Consider the following 20,824-nt stretch of genomic DNA (forward strand, 5'->3'; position numbering starts at 1 on the left):
GCCTAGTTATATGAAGGAGTTGATGTGGCTTCCTAAAAATACGTATGAACATAAACATTAAATAAAACACGGAAGCAGGATAATATCCATTAAAAGATCAGGATTGGGGGTAGGGTAACAGAACACATATATGCAGGAGATATGGTCTATATACTGGCTAAAACAAAGCTTTTCCTGGCCACCGCCTCCAGGAAAGACTTCTCATGTACCTTCTGTAGGGCACCCTGAGTAATGCAGGGGGCATGTCTTCAAGAACAACTTGGAGCAGTGCAACAGTGAGTTTTATAAAGCAGGCTCTCCTGACACCCCTTAAAAAAAAATGCTGATGACATTACACCACAACAGGATTCAAAGAAAGCAACTGTGTAAGGATCCAAAGCATGACTGTCCAAGTACAAAGCTAAACCAAGGGCAGGACGTGGAACAGCTACAGAAATAAATGGACTGCATATCACTTGAACAATCCTCTGCAAATATCACTTCCCTTAACTGGGCTCCCGATAAAAGTTGTTTGGCAAAACATTTCCTGTTATATTCTTTGCTAGTGTGGCTCTGTGTTGATTATCAAAGGTAGATCCACATTCTTGACAGTTCAAAGAACAAAGCAGGTTGACTGCAGAAACTGAGGTGCCAAATCAAACCTCTCACCTAGATCTGTGGCCATCTCGCCCATGGGTGGGAGGTGAGCCATGGGAATGCCCCTGGCAAGCAAAGCAGCACTTCTCTTAGAGAATGACTTTGGGATTGCTCCAGTATAAAGTGCAAATGATTGGTCACACTGCCAACTCCAGACCATAAAGCATAACCAATATGATTTTAGTCCAGAAACTTCCCACAGTACTTGCTAACAGTCACCCTCCACAGCCAGGAGCTACACAATTTGCAGGGCCCAAGACAGGGGTGGGAGAGGGCTTGGTACTTGGATCAGGAGGGTAAGAGGACACTGCTGAATTGCCCACCAAACTCACCAGGGTGCTGCCAGCCTAGGGGGAAGGGAATGGTCACCGTGCTGCTCCACCCAAGGATACCCCAAGGCACCTGGGGCTGGAGAACACTGGGCCAAACACCCATCCCTGGGAGGCCAGGAGGCTGCAGGACGCAAGCGTCCATGTGAGCTCAGGCTGAGCCCCACGCACACCGCACTGCCTCCTCAGACGTCACTTACAACGGACACAGTCAAAGGTAAAATTATTAAGACTCTCAAGACGGTGGCCTCAGAGCAGTAAACCCCAAGCTGGTTATAAGGTCCTTTGAGTGCGAGGTCCTGCGCGACTGTGCTGATTGCCTGCCTATGAAGCTGGCTCCAACAGCCATAAAAAGATCTGCAGGGGGCTTCCCTGGTGGCGCAGTGGTTGAGAGTCCGCCTGCCGATGCAGGGGACGCGGGTTTGTGCCCCGGTCTGGGAGGATCCCACATGCCGCGGAGCGGCTGGGCCCGTGAGCCATGGCCGCTGAGCCTGCGCATCCAGAGCCTGTGCTCCGCAACGGGAGAGGCCACAACAGTGAGAGGCCCGAGTACAGCAAAAAAAAAAATTTTTTTAATAATAATAATAATAAAAAAGAGATCTGCAGAACATTCTCACAAAGTGTCTGATTTTGAGTGATAAACCCTATCAACAAACCTATCAACTGAATGAGTTAAAAAAGACATCCCTCTATCACATTTACAACTCTCTACCATATCAAACATAGTACACATTGGTTTAAAGTTACCACTATCACCACCACCTAGAAAATGACATATCTAGAGTTTGTGCTCTAGTTACAAAATGAAACTATCTATTCTGACTCTGGTAGACTGATAACAGACTCCTTACCAAAATTCCTTAAGGCAATCCATGTATATTTATTTATTTGTTTGTTTCTTTGTTTGTGTTTATTATTATTTTTTTTTTTTTTGCGGTACGCGGGCCTCTCACTGCTGTGGCCTCTCCTGTTGCGGAGCACAGGCTCCGGACACGCAGGCTCAGAGGCCATGGCTCACGGGCCCAGTCGCTCCACAGCACGTGGGATCCTCCCAGACCGGGGCACGAACCCACGTCCCCTGTATCGGCAGGCGGATTCCCAACCACCGCGCCACCTGGGAAGCTCCACGTATATTTATTTTAAAAGTTGGAAAGTATCTTTTTCATTTGAAAGTTACTATTAATATATCTGCCCATAATACTACAATTAAGCAATATACTCTTATGCTTATATCCCAGGCTTTTGACATTATGGAAACAAGAATAATTTGATCAGACCAACAGGTTTTAAAACGTTTCAGGAAAATGACATGCACTTTAAAATAGTTCTAATGGAGAGGAACGTGGGCAGCAGGAGGGAAATTCATGAAGAAGTTACTGCAATAGTTCTGGGATAGAGCAGTGGTGACCTGGACCGGAGGAGAGAAGATGGAAAGAGAAATGGACAATCAACAGGATTTCTTGCTGATAACTTGATATGGGAATGAAGAAAAAGAATACACCAAGAATAACGCCTGAGTTTCTGGCCTGAGCAACTGAATAAGTAAAGTGCTTACAGAGCTAGAGATTTAACTGGGGAGAAGGAATAGAAATCAACCCGCATTTTTGGAAATGTTAAGTTTGCGATGCCTATGAGACCTCCAAATGGAGTCAAGTAGGGAACTGGATATGCAGGTCTGAAACTCAGAGGTCTGGGCTGTGCATAAATTTCTGAAGTTACCAGCATGCAAGTGGTACAGCACTGAAAACCACAGAAGAAAACGCCATCATGTCAGAAAATAATGTCGTGAAAGATGAGGGTCAGGCCTAAATCTGGAGGAACACCAGACCCTGTAAGGGCAGGTGTGGAGAGAAGGAAGACCCTGCCAAAGGTGGATGAAGGGGAGCAGATTGTGAGAGGGGAAGAAAACTAGAAAATGGGGTGTCAGGAAAGAAAAGAGAAGAGGAATGGCAGGGGGTCTCAGGCGATGACTACAGAAAAGGATCTAGAGAGTCTGGCAACTTGGGGTGCACTGGTGACCCTGACGTGAGACGTTTCAGCGGTGTGGAGGGGGGCAGCCTGTGAGGACGGCTGGGAAGGGCAGAGATGTGCACAAAGACGGGAGTACAGACAACTTTTCAGAAATGTAGCTAAGGAGACTGTGGGACCAAGAAAGGACCTTTAAAGATTAGAAATTCTAGAGCTTGTTTGTGTTGTACTAAGAATGATCCAAAGAGCGGCAATGACGAAAGCAACAGATCCCTGAGGAGATGAAAAGAGAGCACGGGGTTGGGGGCTGGCCAGCTGATCACAGTGGAGGGACGGAGGGCAAGGGAAGTAGGAGTATTTGAAAGGGAGTGATTACAACAATGGACCACGGACTCCAAGCTGGAGACAGAGGGAGGCGCAGAGGGGAAGTGACTAATGTCAAGAGAGTTGGAAAGAGTCACACGTCTTAATGAGTTCCAGAAAGCACTGCAGGGAGACTGGAAGGAGGTCGCACTTGAAGAGGAGGATGAGAGTTTGGAGTTGGTGCATTTTCTGGTGATGACGAGGCTCCGAGAAGACAGAGGGTAAGAGAGATGTGGCCATGGTAGAAGATGTTCTCAGTAGCAAGAACCAACTCCTCAAGAGACAGCATGCACCCAGGGACCTCCCACAGGGGACTGTGGTCAACGGGGAGATGAAGAATGAAAGGGTCAATCCAGATACTCCCCGAGAGTAAGGGACACACAGGTTCTCTGGCTGCATTCCCCAGGTATACAGCTGCTTAATGGGCTCCCTGGGGCTTCTTAGGGTATCATGGCAATGCTTATGGGAAGGCAGCACCTACTGAGAATTCCAGAGCTCAATTTCCACAGTTGTATAAGGTAAATGATACCTTCGAGTTTTAGAGAGTTTTAGTTAAAAGTTCAAAAAGCTCTTTTATTTCAAAACTTTCAATGAACAAACTTGAATAAAGTACTATAGCAAGACTCTGCCCACCCCCAACAAATATATTCAACAAACACTTACTGGGTTCCCACTATGTCCCAGGCACTTTCTGGGCCTTAGTGGAGATTTATACTCTAGTGGAAGAACCAAGAAAGAATAAACATACAGGGAAGAAATCATGTATTTTCAGCTATAAACAGTAGGGAGAATACAAACTAGAGCAATGGAGACCAGCAAATAATGGGGTTAGCGGTTGTATGCTCATTTTATTTTGTGCCGTTGCATTGTTAATTGACATGAGTGTTCAGTGTGTTTGTGTTCACTTTTGTGTACTCTGACTCCTAAGTCCAATGCTCTTCCCATTCAACATTAGTATATTATATACCTTGAGATCTGGTATAGAACTGATTACTTAAAGAAAAAAAAAAAAAAGGAAGGTCTACGAATTTTGAAAGAAGTATCAACACTCAATAGATGATGTTCGTCATCTGTAGAGAGGATCCACTCTATACGATAGGCTCTCTGTCTAGGAAAACTCTCAAGGTGCAGGAAACTATCAAGGTTTCCAATGAAGGTTTCCAGGCTGTCTCCTCGTGTCTAAAGTGTCATTGTCAGTATGTGACAGCCCTCTCCAGTGAAGAGGATGACTTAACCAATCCAATGTATCTGCCAGTTATATGCCTACCATGGAGAGAGGGGTGTTTCAGGCTATCATGGCTTGACGATCATAGCCATCATGGTCATTCAATAAACGTCCATTGAGTTGATCCCATAATCCCTGGGCAATCTTGTGGGGACAGTCTGTCTTTGGACAGGGAGAAAAATACATTAACAACTCAATCCACTTAAACATTCTAGCACCCCAGCATTTATAATGCTCACTGAACATCAATAAGCTGACATGATGTTCTTACTAGATACAATGCCCTTGAGAGCTTGGTTAGACAGTTTCCCCCCTGAGCCATATCACTGTCAAATCCAATGTCTGAACTACAAAACTGACATCTGACTGCTCCCTGGCTCTTGAGATTCCAAGTTCCAGAAGGACCTACCTCCTTAGTTTCACGCAATCTCTGCTCTAATGTTTAAAGTTCCTACATGGGGTTCAATTCAACAGTTCACCTAATATCTACTAAACACTTACTACGTTCCAGGTAGTGTGCTAAGTACTGGAGACCTAAAGATGAATAAGGCACAGTTCTGCATTCAGAGAAACAATCATATAAAAAGATGATTTCAGATGAAGTGATAGAGCAGAAGCTTAGAGGCAGGTCACTTGGCCTTGCCTCAGAATATCTGCCAGATGAGCGTGCACTTGAGATAGGAAGCTAAACAGGGGTAGCCAAGTAAATAAATAGGGAGAAGGGTCATCAGGAGGGAGAGTGAACATACCATACAGAAAATCAAGGAGACCAAAGAGTGAACCATGCAGCGATGTTGCAAACAATCAATAAAGTGCAAGGAAGGGAATGGCAGGTGACGGGGCAGAACACATGAATCAAGCTAAGGCCCTGAGCTTACCCTGGAGACTACGGGAAGGGATGGGGGGTCTTAGCGGAGGGTAGCACAATGAAGGCTGCCCATAAGAGATCCCTCTGGCAACAACTGGGAGGGTGGACCTGAGCGGAACATGACTAGCACTGGGGAGACCAGTTAGGATGCTCCCGCAGTCATCTGGACTTAGAAAGATGGGCACTTGTCCAAGTGCAATGGAAAACAAGGGGTGGATTCAGAAATAGAAGGTAAACATTGGCAGGGCTCTGATTAAACCCACGGAGGTGGGGTGAGGGAAAGGAAGGATTCTAAGATGATGTTCAAGTTCTTGTCTGAGAGAGGCAAACGGGACAGTGGGAAACAACAAGAATAAAGGCCACTGGAGGGAAGTAGAGGCAGCGTTTGGAAAGGAGAGATACATGGGGTGGAGTTTTGAACATACAAAGTTTGAGGTGCCTCTAGACATTCAAATGGACATGGGCAGTGGGTAAGAGTCTGCAGTTCAGACCACAGGAGATATATTTGGGAGTCACCATGTATTTAACAAATCTTTATCGAATGCCTTACCTGCCAGATATGAATTGCAGTAACAAGAACAAAATTGGATGAGGTCACCAAAGATGAGCACGTGATGAGACCAGCAGATGGCTGAGAGCAGAACCTTAGAATCAATGCTGGGGGACAGGCAGAGGGCGGATGCTTGGAGCAGACAGGGAAGAGAGACGAGAATCACAAGTGATGTCACAACGACAAAGGAAATAAGATCAAGGTGGTCAAAAATGTCGAGGAAGCAAAACAGTCCAGAAAGAAAAGACCTGAAATACTGATAGGGCAGTTGGTTTGGCAACCTCAGGTGACCTATATCAAAGTGTTTACTAGGTGTTTACTAGGCAGAAGTCAGATCACACTCACCTGAGGTGTGAACAGGAAGTGTTAAAACAGAGCAAGGGAGAGAACTGTTTACAGTCAAGGGAAATCAACAATTTGAGATCTCCACTTATGGCTTATCTTTTATAATTCATTACTGGTGTGGCGGTTAATTTTATGTGTCAACTTGGCTGGGCCACCAGCTGGACCAATAATCTTTGCTGAAAGACTATTGTGGATGTTTCTATGAAGGTGTGCTTTTGGATGAGATTACCACTGAATGTGGCAGACTCTGAGTAAAGCAGATTATCCTCCCTAATGTTAGGTGAGGCTCATCCAATCAGCTGAAGGTCTTAAAAAAACAAAGACTGACCTCTATGAGAAAGAATTCTACCAGCAGACTGCCTTTAGACTCCAACTATACTACTTCCTTAAATTTCCAGCCTGCCAGCCTACCCTGCAGATTTTAGACTTACAAAGCCTCCACCGTTGTGTGAGTCATTTCCTTAAAATATCTATCTATCTATCTATCTATGTACCTATCTATCTATCCATCCATCCATCCATTTATCCTGCTGGTTCTGGTTCTGTGGAGAATTCTGACTAATACAGATTTTGGTACCAAGAATGGTTCTAGAAGAAGAGAATCTTAAGGATGAGTTTTCTGAATTGGTTCTGGGGTTTCTGGAACTGGCTCTCCACTCTGATGAGACTTAAAGACACTAATGACTATTTCCAGTAGTAAAGGGAGCACTGATAGCCATGGCACAATGTGGCCACAGAGATATGCAAAGCATCACCAGTGAATACGCCTAATCAAACACTTACAAAAGGCAAGGTTCTGGATGACCATGTATATAACACCTTTGAACATTTTTGTCAAATTAATGAGGATAATGATATTGGTTAATTGCTCCTAAAGTCACTAGACAAAGTGGGGGAAGGATGAGCTCAAGGATTCAAATTCCCAGTTCAAGTGTTCATAAATGACCAGAAAACTTCTATGTCTACCCTGAAAGGGACCCTTATCTCCTACAGCCACAGGGCTGAGACTGCTAAAAATCAAATCCAGAATTTCATCCTGAGATTGGCTGAATTAACAAAGCAATTTGAATCCCCAACTTCACAGGTGTCTACTGTTAAAGTGAGGGCACTGACTGAGGAGTGGGGACCCTGTGGGAAGACCCTGATAAAGCTGGGGACATTGAACCCCGAAATATCAGTCTTCTCTGCCAGTAGAAGCAGACCCCAGCCTGAGATTAACCCTGCTTGGCTGGAGGAAACCTTAATGGCCTCCCCTGAGGCAGCTGCCTTGAAAGACACTGCTGATTGTCTCGACCACCCATCCCACTCTTTGATTCTTTGATTATCACTAGACTCAAGTCATAGAAGGTCCCTACAGGTACAAAGTGTGACCCATGAGGAGATGCACTACACTCCAAAACAACTACTTGATTTTTCTAATTCACACAGACAGAAATCAGGGAATACGTGTGGAATGGATACTAAGCATGTGGGATAATGGTGGAAGGAACATCAAGTTGAATCAGGCCAAATAGATCGATAAGAGCCCATTAAATAGATATTCTGCATTTAATGCCGCAACTCAAGGCTTTAGAAAGAGCTCTAACAGTTTGTTTTGGTTCCTTGGCTAAAACATGGACCAAGAGTGGCCCACAGTAAATGAACTTGGAATGCCAGACCCTCCTTGGCTTAATGTAGAGGAAAGGAATTTTTTTTAAATTAATTACTTTATTTATTTATTTTGGCTGCATTGGGTCTTTGTTGCTGCGTGCAGGCTTTCTCTAGTTGTGGCGAGCGGGGGCTACTCTTCATTGCACTGCGTGGGCTTTCATCGCGGTGGCTTCTCTTGTTGTGGAGCACGGGCTCTAGGCATGCAGGCGTCAGTAGTTGTGGCACGTGGCGTCAGTAGTTGTGGCACATGGGCTCAGTAGTTGTGGCTTGCGGGCTCTAGAGCACAGGCTCAGTAGATGTGGTGCACGGGCTTAGTTGCTCCACGGCATGAGGGATCTTCCCAGACCAGGGCTCAAACCCATGTCCCCTGCACTGGCAGGCGAATTCCCAACTACTGCGCCACCAGGGAAGTCCCTAGGGGAAGGGATTTAATGAAGGTTCAGGGAGATTGGAAAGTTAGAGTAGATTTGTCATTTAAGACACAATCATCCACCCTGGGAAGGTCCAGCAGACATGCCTGTCAGCATAACTATGAGAAATAAATTTGTGACAGGAGCCCCAGCATCTTTGAAGAGCCCTGGGACCACTCTTCTCTGTAAGCCAGAACTTACAGAGGGAATTGTTAACACTGATGTGATGCTTCCTAAATGCAATGGAAGGAACTGGATCCTGGAGTGTCAGGGGAAGTGGCAGCACTCAGCTGTCAAAGGCAAGGCAGGTATAGTTACCATAATGGACAACAGAGGGAAAGCAGCAACCAGAATAGTCTGACTCACAGGGACATGCAACGTTGGTCAGTTGATCATAGTGCTCCTGGAAATGATATAGATGGGCAGCCAACTAAATTCTTACTTGATCTATGTAAGCAGAAAAGTTCTAGGTCACGTGAACAAAAGTCTAACTTGAATCATACAAACAAAAAGTCACATCTCCTCCATCAATTCCCAGACTTGCGCCAGTTTACAGATCTAGAACCCCTTGAATAAAGAGGCCGAGTCCAAACTAGCATAAATTAAGAAAGGAGATTAAAGGTGATTAAGTGGCAAGCCATTAGCTTTATGTATTAGATGTGTTTCAGAAGGTAGAATTTTTCAGATTTCAGAAAATTAATACAATGCATATACTATATATTATATAACAGCCCCAGCCGGGTATAGGGCAGCATCCCATAAACAAACACATGAGTATTTCTGTATTGAAACATATAATTAGTCTTACCAAGTGGATCACGATTGAAAATAGTCTCTCATTAGTTCAGGTCAAATTTTGCAGCCAAAAGAGTTTGTACTGGGACTTCCCTGGTGACACAGTGGTTAAGAATCCGCCTGCCAATGCAGGGGATACAGGTTCGAGCCCTGGTCCGGGAAGATCCCACATGCCACGGAGCAACTAAGCCCACTCGCCACAACTAGAAAAAGCCTGTGTGCAGCAACAAAGACCCAATGCAGCCAAAAATAAATAAATTAAAAAAAAAGAGTTTGTATCAAATTTAGGAAAAAAGTTTAGAGCTTTTGAGATTTTGGAATTGCTGGTAAGAGACTGTGGACCTATAATTTGAAATGAGAATGAGAAATTGCCCCTCAGCATTTTCTGTTCTGAAATCCATTTACAAATCAGCATCACCTCTGCTTATTATTGAAATATTTTCTAATTTCTCTCGTGTATAAAGTTCAGCAAGCCTTACTGGGGTTCTTCTATACTTGCAGTCCCGGGGGGTGGGGGTGGGAGGGGAGGGAGGAATTAAATTCCAAACAGCTGAAAGTGATCAAGACCGAAAGTCCCTACTAGTTAAGAGACAAGGGCTGGAACTTCTGCTCAAGGTAGGCAGCAAGGCAGCAGGGCTACAGAACCTCTTCCAATGGGGTGGAGGGGCCAGGGAAAGGCGCCTGTGAGAAGCCTCTGGCTTGAACACCCTGAGCCTGTCTGGACATCCTGTAGGGCAAGCCTGCCAGGAGTCTAACTGCAGAAGGATCTGCAGAGCCTCCAGGGAGAACTCAGCCCAAGTGAAGAGGGAAGGTTCGGCGGCTTGTCAACACGTAGTGCCTCCTGATGAAGGGCAAGGGACCTTTCTGAGCCTCGGATGGTGTCAGACACTTGGATAAATGGATTCATGCTGTGTCCTCGCCAGAGGGAGCAGTATCAGAGTGAGAAACTGCAAGAACCACACCCTTAACAATCCCTGAAGAGCAGTCAGAGCAGGACTTTGCATCATCAGTGAGGAGGGCTTCAACACGCGGCCTCATCCCTCTAGGGTGGAGCCAGCGGCATCAAGGCATGGGGTTCTCAGCACAAACATGACCACAGAGACGAGGACATCGGTGGATGCCCCGGGACAGTTAAAAGACTCTTTGCAAACCTTTAAGACATCCTGGAAGCCGCCAAAAAAGTGGTTAGAAACTTTGAAAGAGAAATTCTATAAAAATGCAGAGTGGTTGCAAATATATGCTTTGGAGGGTTGAGTCCCAACTCTACCATATGTTAGCTATGTGATTTTGCACAAGTTACACAACCTGTCTGATTCTTAGTCTCCTCATCTGTAAAATTAATAAAAATAATAATTATCACACAGAGTTGTAAGGAGATGAGATAATGGATATAAATTGATGAGCAAAGGCCTGGCACATGGTACACACTCAATAAATGAGGGCAGAACAAAAGAAATAACATGAACCTAGCTTTACACCCAAACTTCTAAGTCATACCTGGCTGAAAAGAAAAAGATACACATAAAGATAAATAAATAAATAAATAAATATATATATATATATATAATCTGTATCTATATCTAGACGGATAGATAAAAGGTGAATTAATTAATTCAAAACTTCTCCCTCACCACTCACTCACTTTCTCTCTGCCCTTCTTACCATTTAGGAGATTTCAAATATTTGCATTTTAACACATTTTTCTCTTAGGAAGCTGAGTCCTTTGCTTATGTTTCCTAGCAACACCCTTCAGAGGAAGGTAAATAGCAATTATGACCTGGATGTGAGTAACTGTAGGAAACTGTCTGGCACAGGGTCATATAAGTTCTTACTGAAGCTTAGTCTACAATATAGCACCTTCATCTCTTAAAGTGTTATCTGGAAGAAGCACAGGAGTACGTTAAACTTACATAACTGCACACTGGGTTCTTTAATGTTTGCAGAGAAAAGAAGACATTTCTTAATTCTGATAAAAGCATTTTTAGAATGGTTTTAAATTGCACATAACGAACCCCCAGATCCCAAAGTAGAATATCTGCGTCTCAGTATAGAAAATGTTCATTGCAAATTCATTGACATTTGCTCAGTTGGTTACAGCACAGTACTAACAAACTCAAGTCAGGGATTTCATTCTAAGGGGCAATCTTATCTATAATAATAAATAACTCAGGCTCGACAAAGACATACAGCATCTCTAAAGACATACAGCATCTCTAACACCAATTAGTTAAACCTAAGAACTGGGTACAACGCATCACAGTTGTTAAAAAACTATTCAAGCCACAGGCCCTGACAGTAGATCAAAGGTATGACAAAGGATCACAATTTCTAAAGAGACTTTGAGTTTGGAAGGGAAAAAAAAAAGAAAAGAATAAATCACTGAAGAAGAATTTATCAATGAAATTATCCTTTTCATAAAGACCTAATGGGACCAAGGGAAAATTATAAGTGAATAAAAAATTACAGCAGCCCACATGCATTCAAAAAGATAATAAATAAATAAAGAGGTTTAAGGGCAAAGATATAAAGGTCCCAGGAGACAATTGCAATTTCTCAATTCAGGCACTACAAATGGTCACAAAGCCAACTGACCTCTGCCTTCTTAGCAGCCAAAATTCCAATGACTTTGGTCTAGACTCTAGGGCATTGCTAATGTCAAGCACTTGGCAAAGAGTGGAAAAGGAAGAAAGGACTATCACTCAAGATATACGAAGCCTTCATATCTCACCAGCCTTAGGGATCGAGACCCAGAGCCATCTGATACTTGAGACCTCAGGCAATGCTTTTAGTTCTTCTAATAATTAAATTTCCTTTGATGGAGGTTAAAGACCAAACTAACCTATAATGAGTTCCATGTCAAAGCAAACCACTTATTCTCTTTTTTTAAATGACACCAATGGTCTTAGCAAGATTAAAATCTTTGCAAGGTTTAGGTACACGTGAGATGCATGTCCTACACAAAGAATCCAAATTCTCAGATAAAGATACGATTCAATAAAAACACAACTGGGCTCCAGTTAAAAGATTCTAATCATCCAGGAGAAACGTGATTGTGGCTGCACTAAATCAGCCTCAGTGGTGATAGAAAGGAATGTGAGAAATATTTAGCAGGTAGACCAGCATTAACTAGGTGGAGGGGAGGCAGCAATATTTCTGAAAAACTGTGTATAGTATGTTTCTCCCAATTAGATCACATTTTAAACTCAGTAGGAAAGAGCAACCATTAATGAAATCCCACAATGGATCCTTTGTAAGTTAAAAAAACATCTATTTTGTAATGCCAGTAGTATTTCCTCTCCCTCTTTTCTTTTTTTTTTTTACTGCAACCTTTCACAATAGGTGAATAGCTTAAATGTGGTGACTGTCAGGAATTTAAACTGTCCTTTGGTATTCATTATTTTATTTGAATAGTCTGTCACCTCCCACTAGAATCTAGGCTCCCTGCGGCATCCAAGGTACCTAAAACAGTGCCTCGCACCCAGTAGGTGTTCATTTGGTTGAATAAGTGAATAAAGACTTTGTGAAAACACAAATTTGCATTTTATATACTTTTCACATATATCTCTCTTTCACTTAGTAGTGTCTTTATTTCTTTTTTTGGCAGCTTCTGAGCCTAGTGAATACCCTGGAGTTAGGGTAAAAATGAATGGTAGAATATTTAAAAAAAAAAAACAAACTAAGTTTTTGTTTTATTATCTCAACTAGTAAATAAGAAGTAAAAGGCTGTGGGAAGTGGTAATTAGATTAGTGGCCTTTCAACTACAGGGGTAGTACTTGAAGTCTACATTTGGTCAACAAGCATCAAAACATATAAAAGTTTTATTGATAAAACACTTAGATACTATAACAAACATGATAAAACAATTTTGGTATATAATAAATAGTAATTCCAAAACTATAGTAGTGCTTAAAGTGGTTGAAGAATGTTAATTCATTCCATACATTTCTGAAGAAATATGAAATAGCACTCAAAGAGTGAAAATTATCAGATAATGTATAAAAATCACACTTGGAAAAAATATTCCTTCTTTCAACAAACATTTCTTGGATACCTACTATGTGCCAGGCTAAAAATGCCTACTATGTGCCAGGCTAAATCCTAACTACGTGTGGCAAACTACTAACAAACTGTTATCAAGACACGCCTACGCCTCCTTGCCATTTAATAAATATTTATTAGTATCTATCATATCCACTACGCTAAGCACTAGGGATACTTCTATAAACAAGACCAACACTATCTCTGTCCTGGATTCTAGTGGAGGAGAAAAGAGAAGAACCACCAAATAGTGAGGAATTACAATAAGGACATAAAGGGCCAAGAAATGATAACAGGGGATCCTGCTGGATAGGGTGGTTGGAGAAGGCCTCTCTGAGGAAGTGACATTTAAGCTAAGGCCTCACTGATGAAAAGGAGACAGCTCTGGGCAGTTTTGGGGAAAGAGCACACCAGGCAGCAGGAAAAGCAAGTGCAAAGGACCTGGGGTGGGAATGAGTGTCTAAGAGCAGAAAGATGGCAGCATGGCTTGAATATAGTGAGCAAGGGGCACAAGTTGAAGTCAGAGAGGTGGGCAGAAACCAGATCACATAGACAACTATAGGCCATGGGGAGAAGTTGGGATGTCATTCAGAGAGCAACAGGAAGCCATTAAGAATTTTAAGCAACATGATCTGGTTTGCATTTTTATAAAGTCATTCTTGCAGTTGTGTGAAGAATGGACTAAAAAGGAGGCAAGAGGGGAAAATGGGGAGACCAGCTGGGAGGCTATCACAGTATCACAGGCAAGAAATGACAGTGATTTCGACTAAAATGCTAGGAGTGGACCACAGATAGAAAAAAAGTGGGTGAGAGAAATAAAAAAAGAAGTGGTTGATCCCTAGAAGTATTCTGGAGATGGGAGAACTGATTGGATGTGGGGAGTGAAGGATAGAACATTATCAAGGGCGGATCCTAGGTTTCTGGGTTGAGCAGTTAGATGGATGGTGGTGCCATTTACTGAAATGGGTGATGCAAATTACTGAGATTTATTTTTCATATACTGTGTGTTCATTCCTACCTAAGGGTTACCAAAGACATTCCCATTGCCACATTCAGTGAATCCTTGAAGTATTCACTCTCTCTTCATCTGACACAGTTAAAACTTCTTCCTTAAAACTTCACTCTCTCTCAGTTTCCAAGACACCACACTCTTCTGGTTCTTCATTTACTCAACGAGCCTCCTTGTCAGGTTCTGTATACCCCAAGACTCTGTCCTTGGCCTTCTGCTATTTCCTTCAATACACTCTTCCTTGCTGACCTCATCCAAGCAATCCATAGCTTTAACTACTACCCGCATAAAGCCTCCCAGCTCTCTATTTCCTACCAGAACTTTCTCCTCACCTCTAAAACTATCTACCCAAATGTCCCATTTCTACTGAGACATATCAGCAGCATCTTAAACTCAACATATCCAAGAGTAATTTTACCATCTTCTTCCAACACTCCTTTCCCCTCATCCATAATCTTCATCTGTGAAAAGCCCTACTTTCCAAAACTATGCCCAGCTTTCCAAGCTCAAAACCTTAGGATCATCTTACACTCCGCTCTTTCAAGTCCACATCAAACTGATTTCCAAGCCCCACCAAATCTACTTTCTAACAAGCTCATGGATATGTCCTCTCTTCCTATCCCACTGCTTTAATTCGGGTCTTCAATCCTCCTCCTCTGGATTGTTACAATAACCCTCTGCTTTCTTCAGCCTCACACCACTCTATCCCACACTTCACATCTCGATAGACACAGAAATCCTTCACAGGCTCCCCACAGCCCTTAGGATAAAATTCAGCCTTATGAATGGCAAACAAGGTCCTTTAGGAGTTAGTGCCTCTGGCTGGCTCTCCTGCCTCAATTCCCACCATCTCTCCTGCCTCAATTCCCACCATCTCTCCTATACACATTCCAACCTCTCACGACACTGACCTACCAACAGGTTCATTCATGACTCTGCCTATACTGTTTCCTCCCAACACCTACTTAGCTTAAGCATCCCTTTCTCTAGCAGCCTGAACTTCGGTCTGAGATGATGACTCTCCTTAGTGCTCTCACAGCAAACCATTAATGAAAGACTTCTCATATTGTTTATCACACTTTGTTTCTCCCACTGAACTATAAATTATGTGAGGCCAGGGACTGTCCTTCCTAGAATACTTTCGGTGCTTAATACTTAAAAAATGCTTAGTAAATGTTTGCTGAATAACTGTATCTAGATCAAACTTGAGAAGACTTTCTGTCAAACATGAACTGCTATGTACAGTTATTCATGACAAGAAAAGGTAGCCTGAAAGAAGAAACACTCGATAGTTTTCTAAAATTAACCAATAACATCAGCTGCTGACTTTCACGTATCAGCATTCATCTTTCATCACGGAAGAGTTACGTATGTCCAAGGTGCGTATAGATGTAATTCTGATGATCTTTTTGTATTAGTATCCATTAATATTCAGTTTTTCAGTTCTGCTACTTTTTAATACCTTGAGTTTAATTAAGATTACTCTGACTGCTTTTGTCCTCAGTAAAGATGGGTGTCTGCCTCTCATGCATAATAATTCTGTCTGAACACACAAGATTTCTGATACACCTTAGTTTTAAGCTATTTTCTACTTCTTCACTTAAAATATGAATATTACCACCATCACCACCACCACCACCACCAAAATACCCCCATGCTTTTAACCCTTTTTTTCCCCCTCAGTAGAGACATTTATACAGAATGGATTGTCTTACATATACAAAGTATATATTCATCTATCAACCTCCAGAGGGTGGGGGGACTTTTACGTTTATACTTTACAGCTCCTGGAATCATTCATTAAATGGTATTTTTCCTGGCTCCAAAGATTACATTAAGAACTTTTCCATGAAAGTAATTACTGAGTATACTCATGTTCAGATACTGTCATGCAACTGACATTTTGCAAAACAAAAGAAATGAACAAGTCTCCGTGGTTTTTTAGGAGTTGGCTCTCTTTATAACCATTACTTAACCACATTCTGAGACGGCAACAAGTACTCTGCTTTGAACAACACACACAAAAAAAGTCCTGTGGCAGACACCACTGCAGATGCCCGTAAAACAACTCATCCAATTCAATAAATCCAGCCTGAGGTTTACTTTATGTCTCACTCATTAAATCTGGCAAAGAAAAAAACGTGATTTTTTTTTAAAGAAAAATGAGCCTTTTAATGTCGTATGTCTTGTCAAACTACGGTGACTATGGCTGTAATTATTATGGATTGGACCAAACTCTTTTAAGCCAGGTCACTCCAGTGGTATTCCCAGCTCTTTGCTTCCTAACACAGAAGTAATGTAAATTTCTTCCTGGTGTCTGCAGACGACAGAGATGAGACAAATGAGACTCCGGGACCCTTCTATCTCAGAGGCTTAAAAAATGGGCTGGAGAGCACTGGAAATGGAACTCACAAGGTAAAACAAAACAGTCGCTTAAAAGGGAAACAATCAACAAAGGCCCTACAAATGAAAACCCTGCAACCTTCCGCCACCTCCCAAAGGTGGAGAACGCCAGAAGCCCGGGTTCCAGAACCGGAATCCCAAGCGGGCCTGGGCGACCCAGAGTCGCCCGGCGGAGACGGTGGGCGACTCAGCGAGGGCGCAATGCGGCCTCCCGCCGGGCCCGCTCCCCAGACAGCCCCCCAGGAATGAGCAAGGTAGGGAGTTCTCCCCGCCTCCTCCACACGCAGGGATCCAGGAAGAAGAAAGAGGCTCCGCGCCTCTCCAGCCCGTCGCGGGGCCCGCCGGCTCCGTTCCCCGGGCCCCAGGGCGTGCAGGCCGCGCCCCCTCCCCACCTCGGCGCCCCGCGCGCGCAGGGCCCGCCACCTGGCCCCGCCGCCCCCGCCATCCCGGCTTTACTCACAGAGCCCGAGCGCCACAGCAAGCACCGACCACAGCCAGCGCCTGCGGTCTGGGGATGCAATCAGTGTTCCGGCCCCGGCGGGCGCTGCCATCGTCCTCCGGCCGCAGCCGCCGCGGCTCTGGGCCCCGGTCCCCACTGCGGTTAGCTCGGCTCCGGCCCGGGGGCTCCGGACTCGCCGCCGCCCGAGTCTGCTAGCACCTCCACGCCGAGATCCCCGCTCGCGGCCCCAGCCGCTGCCAGCCAGCCCTCCGCCCAGACCTCGGCCCCGCGCCGGCCCCAGCTCTCCGCTCATTGGCCTGCCCCGCGCACTTTGAAGGACTCGATTGGAAGGCACCGACTGTCCATCACTCCCTCTCTCCAGGCGGGGCCCCGCCTTTTCGGTCCCACCCAGGCTCCTTATGCCGGCGTTGGAGGTCCCCGGCTGTCCGAGGCGACCGCCGCCAAGCCCTCTGCCTGCCTGCCTGCCTGCCTGCGTGGCTGTCCGCTGGTCTGTCCTTGCCCGCCCGCCCCCGCTGCCAGTGTCTCCTCTGCCTCTCTAAGGGTCCAATCCTCCAGATCTATTCATTGTGTGTCTTCGCCTGTTTCAGCTTTTCCCGGTTTCTCTGAGCCTCACCTAAAGGAAAAGAAGCAGTTCGTTTACAAAATTAAAAAAAAAAAAAGAAAGAAAAGAAAAAAAAAAGAACGAGGGCTACGATGGGGAGAGACTTCTGATTCAGTCGTTCAGATAGAACACATCTCTCCCCTTGCCCTGTCTCCAAGGCCTGTCCTTTGCCTGGATCAGATAATTTATGTGTGCATATTGAGAAATCTACTAGCTTAAAAAGAAGTCTCCATCTTGTCTGAATCTCCTCTTAGGAGACCCCTGTTTTGACTTAAGAAGGGTTGGGAACGGGGAACTCTTTCCTACTACCTGGAGCACAAATGAATGGGGTTTTGTTTGTTTTGCTTTTGTAAACAAAATATCCCTCGATTTGTCAATAAAAATTGTCAAGTTCCCCACCCAGACTCTGAAGTGCTGTTCTGAGCCGGCTCCACTTGGCTACCTTGGCCCAGAGCGGCGTCTGCCACTTACTGATTGCCCAATAAATTCTGGAAAGTGTTTGGAAGAGTCCTTATGAGAACAGCCCACAAAAGGGAGAAACGGAAGGACAGGAGCACAAGAAAAATGAGGGGGAAGGAAGAAAAGGAAAAAATCCAGATGGGAGGCCAGTAGTGTGAGAGAAGGAAACAAGTATTAGACAATTAGGATGAGAGTGGGAGAAGAGCATGGTGAGAGCACCCAAATGCAGCCCCTCATTTCAGGGTTTTGTCTCAAGTCAACCTTACGAACACCCTTCCTGATATTTTAGCTATTTTAGCCTGCTACCCTTATAGTTCAGCAAACTCATAATAATGACTTTAGCACTAGTGAGGGAAAACTAAAAAGAAAAAGACAGAACCATTTCACCCTATTTCTCTCTCAGCAAGATCCTCATGAAGTGTTTCTGGAATGTCATAGGTTGGAAAGAATACAAATGCATTAAGTGAGCAATTACTATGTGCTGTAGATGTAGAATACCTAGACTTTACTCTCAAGAAGCACAGAGTCTACCAGTCAGTGTAGCAAGCATGCACTGAACTAAATTTTTTTCAATGCTTGAAGAGAAGGTCGAATAAAGGAGAAACCATAAGGCCAACGGGGCAGTGGTTCTCAAAGACACGTTACGTTAAACGTTTCTCCACTGACTGTGATGTACCTCAATACAGCTACCTCCCTCTTGTGAGAACCACTGGCCTGTGAGGTGTCTGGAAAAGATGCACAGAGGATGTAGCATTTGAGGTGGATTTTAAAGGCTGAATAAATTTTCACCAGACAGAAACAGGAAAAGCAAACTCAGAAACAAGAAAGCAGTATCAGGTGCAAGGAATAGTGGGTTAATCCTGTGTGGTTTGGAACTTCAGGGGGAGTGAGTGAAAGAGGGGAAAGAGAATGCTGGAAAAGTAGGCTGTGGTCATATTTTGAAGAGCCTGGAGTTGTCTTTATCGTATAGGCAGTGGGGAGTGATGAGAGGGAAGTGACAAGTTCAGATCTGTGTTTTAAAAGGATGACTCCTGCAACAGACAAGACAAGAGTGAAGAGAGCATGAGATAAGGTGTTGGCAGTGATGGTGGAGAGGAAGATGAGGACTGGAGAAACATTTCACAAAAGGAATGACAAGACTGGGTATAAATTAGATGGGAAGTCTAATCAAAGAGAGATGTGACCTCCAATTTCTAGCCAGAGTGGTGAATGATGCTACCAGTTAACTAAGACTAAAAACCCAGGAAGAGAACCTGGTCTGTGAGGAAAGCTAATGAGCTGGGCCTTGAACACAGCTGAAAGAGCTGAGAACACCCCGGTCAATCAGAAGGCAGTTAGATATCTAGGTCTGGAGCCCAAGGAAGCAACAGAAGGGCTACCGTGAAACCGGAGCCTGCTGGGGCAGCAAAGTGTTTCCATGATAAACAATATCAGACCATCAGTAGATACTTAATAAATATTTGTCGAATGAATAGAAGAATGAATGTTTATTGAATTAATCTAGAGAAGTTACAAAGAAAAACAAAATCGTGAGGTTGTTTTAGCCATAGGCCTTGTATTGTAGTTTCTGATTCTTCTGTAGAGATAGTAAAAGGAAAACAAACAAACAAACAAAAGCTTTGGATTTCAATCACTACTGTGAGCCTGAAGGTCTCACTCAACAAACCTCCTCTTCAGATACCTCCTTCTTCCTCCTGGAAACTCCTCTTTTCAGCTCAATCAGTCCAGGCATACAGTCAGAATCAACTGAAGACTTTCCATCAGGTGAGAAAAGTCATTTTTAATGGGCTGCCTTGCCTCTGAAAAGAATGGGCTCCTTGGGGAGAATTTTCCCCACAGAGTCAGTAAGAAGGAAAATCATGTGCAGAGTCTTGTCTGATACTAGTTACCTGTGTGCAGATCCATTGGCCTCAAAGACTTCCCGCTCCACGCACTGCACAATAAATGCACTAATAAGGAGGGGGTTGCCTTGGGAACATCTCAAGGCGTTAAGTCTTCTCTTAATAGAGATCAGATAAGGGGCACCCAGGAGCAACTAGTGATGGCAAATATGTATGGACAGAATTTTCTAGAGCTGGAATTAATGGGAGAAGTAGGAAGAGGGTGTCAGGCACCAAAATTTCCAACATCTCTGTGATTGTAGTAGAATTCTCTTCCACCCCCTGTATTCTCACTGGCATTCTCTCCCTCCTTGTTTTTTTAAGATCTGTTGCCAGAAGAAAATGGAATGCTGTGATCTGTGGGTGGTGATAGCAAGCCATTCCAGGATGACTGAGATTTGATGAATGTCAGATAGAGTCAAAGATGAATCCCAGGCCACACTGAGAAAGATTTACCTGGCGCTAAATCAGTTTCATTAACATTTCTACAGAGAGAATGTCTCAATCCAGGAAAGGGGTTGCATTTTTCTAGGAACTTTTTGAAAATCTGAAAATTCGAGTGTCCCTGGGCACCAAATTGGGGGAACACGGGTAATGGCGTCTTTAGGGTTCATTGTATAGAAGGATATGTCACCAGGCTTCTTCATTTACTGTGGCTGGAATAAAATGTTCTTCAAGGTCCTCTGTCTCCCTGTGCCTTGCTGCCACCTATGTACTACTTCTGCTTCACCCAAGAGGGGAGAATGTACACTGGAGAGAGAGCACAGACATTCCTCTCACCAGGATAGAGACAATTCTCACTGTGAGTTGGGCAATTGATATCCTGAGTTTCGT

General features: G+C 44.0%; 1 protein-coding gene across 1 annotated transcript in view; it reads right to left on the reverse strand.

Moving 5' to 3' along the window:
• Positions 1-17,321, reverse strand: part of MPZL1 (myelin protein zero like 1) — a 62,384-nt gene extending 45,063 nt beyond the window's left edge. The window contains exon 1 of the mRNA XM_082614246.1: positions 17,051-17,321. Coding sequence (XP_082470372.1) covers positions 17,051-17,141 — 91 coding nt within the window. The 5' untranslated portion in view covers positions 17,142-17,321. The remainder of the gene's footprint in view (positions 1-17,050) is intronic.
• Between the last annotated feature and the right edge of the window lie 3,503 nt (positions 17,322-20,824).

The sequence above is a fragment of the Mesoplodon mirus genome (genome assembly GCF_964341445.2).
Source record: "Mesoplodon mirus genome assembly, chromosome: 3".
NCBI classification, from domain to species: Eukaryota; Metazoa; Chordata; class Mammalia; order Artiodactyla; family Ziphiidae; genus Mesoplodon; species Mesoplodon mirus.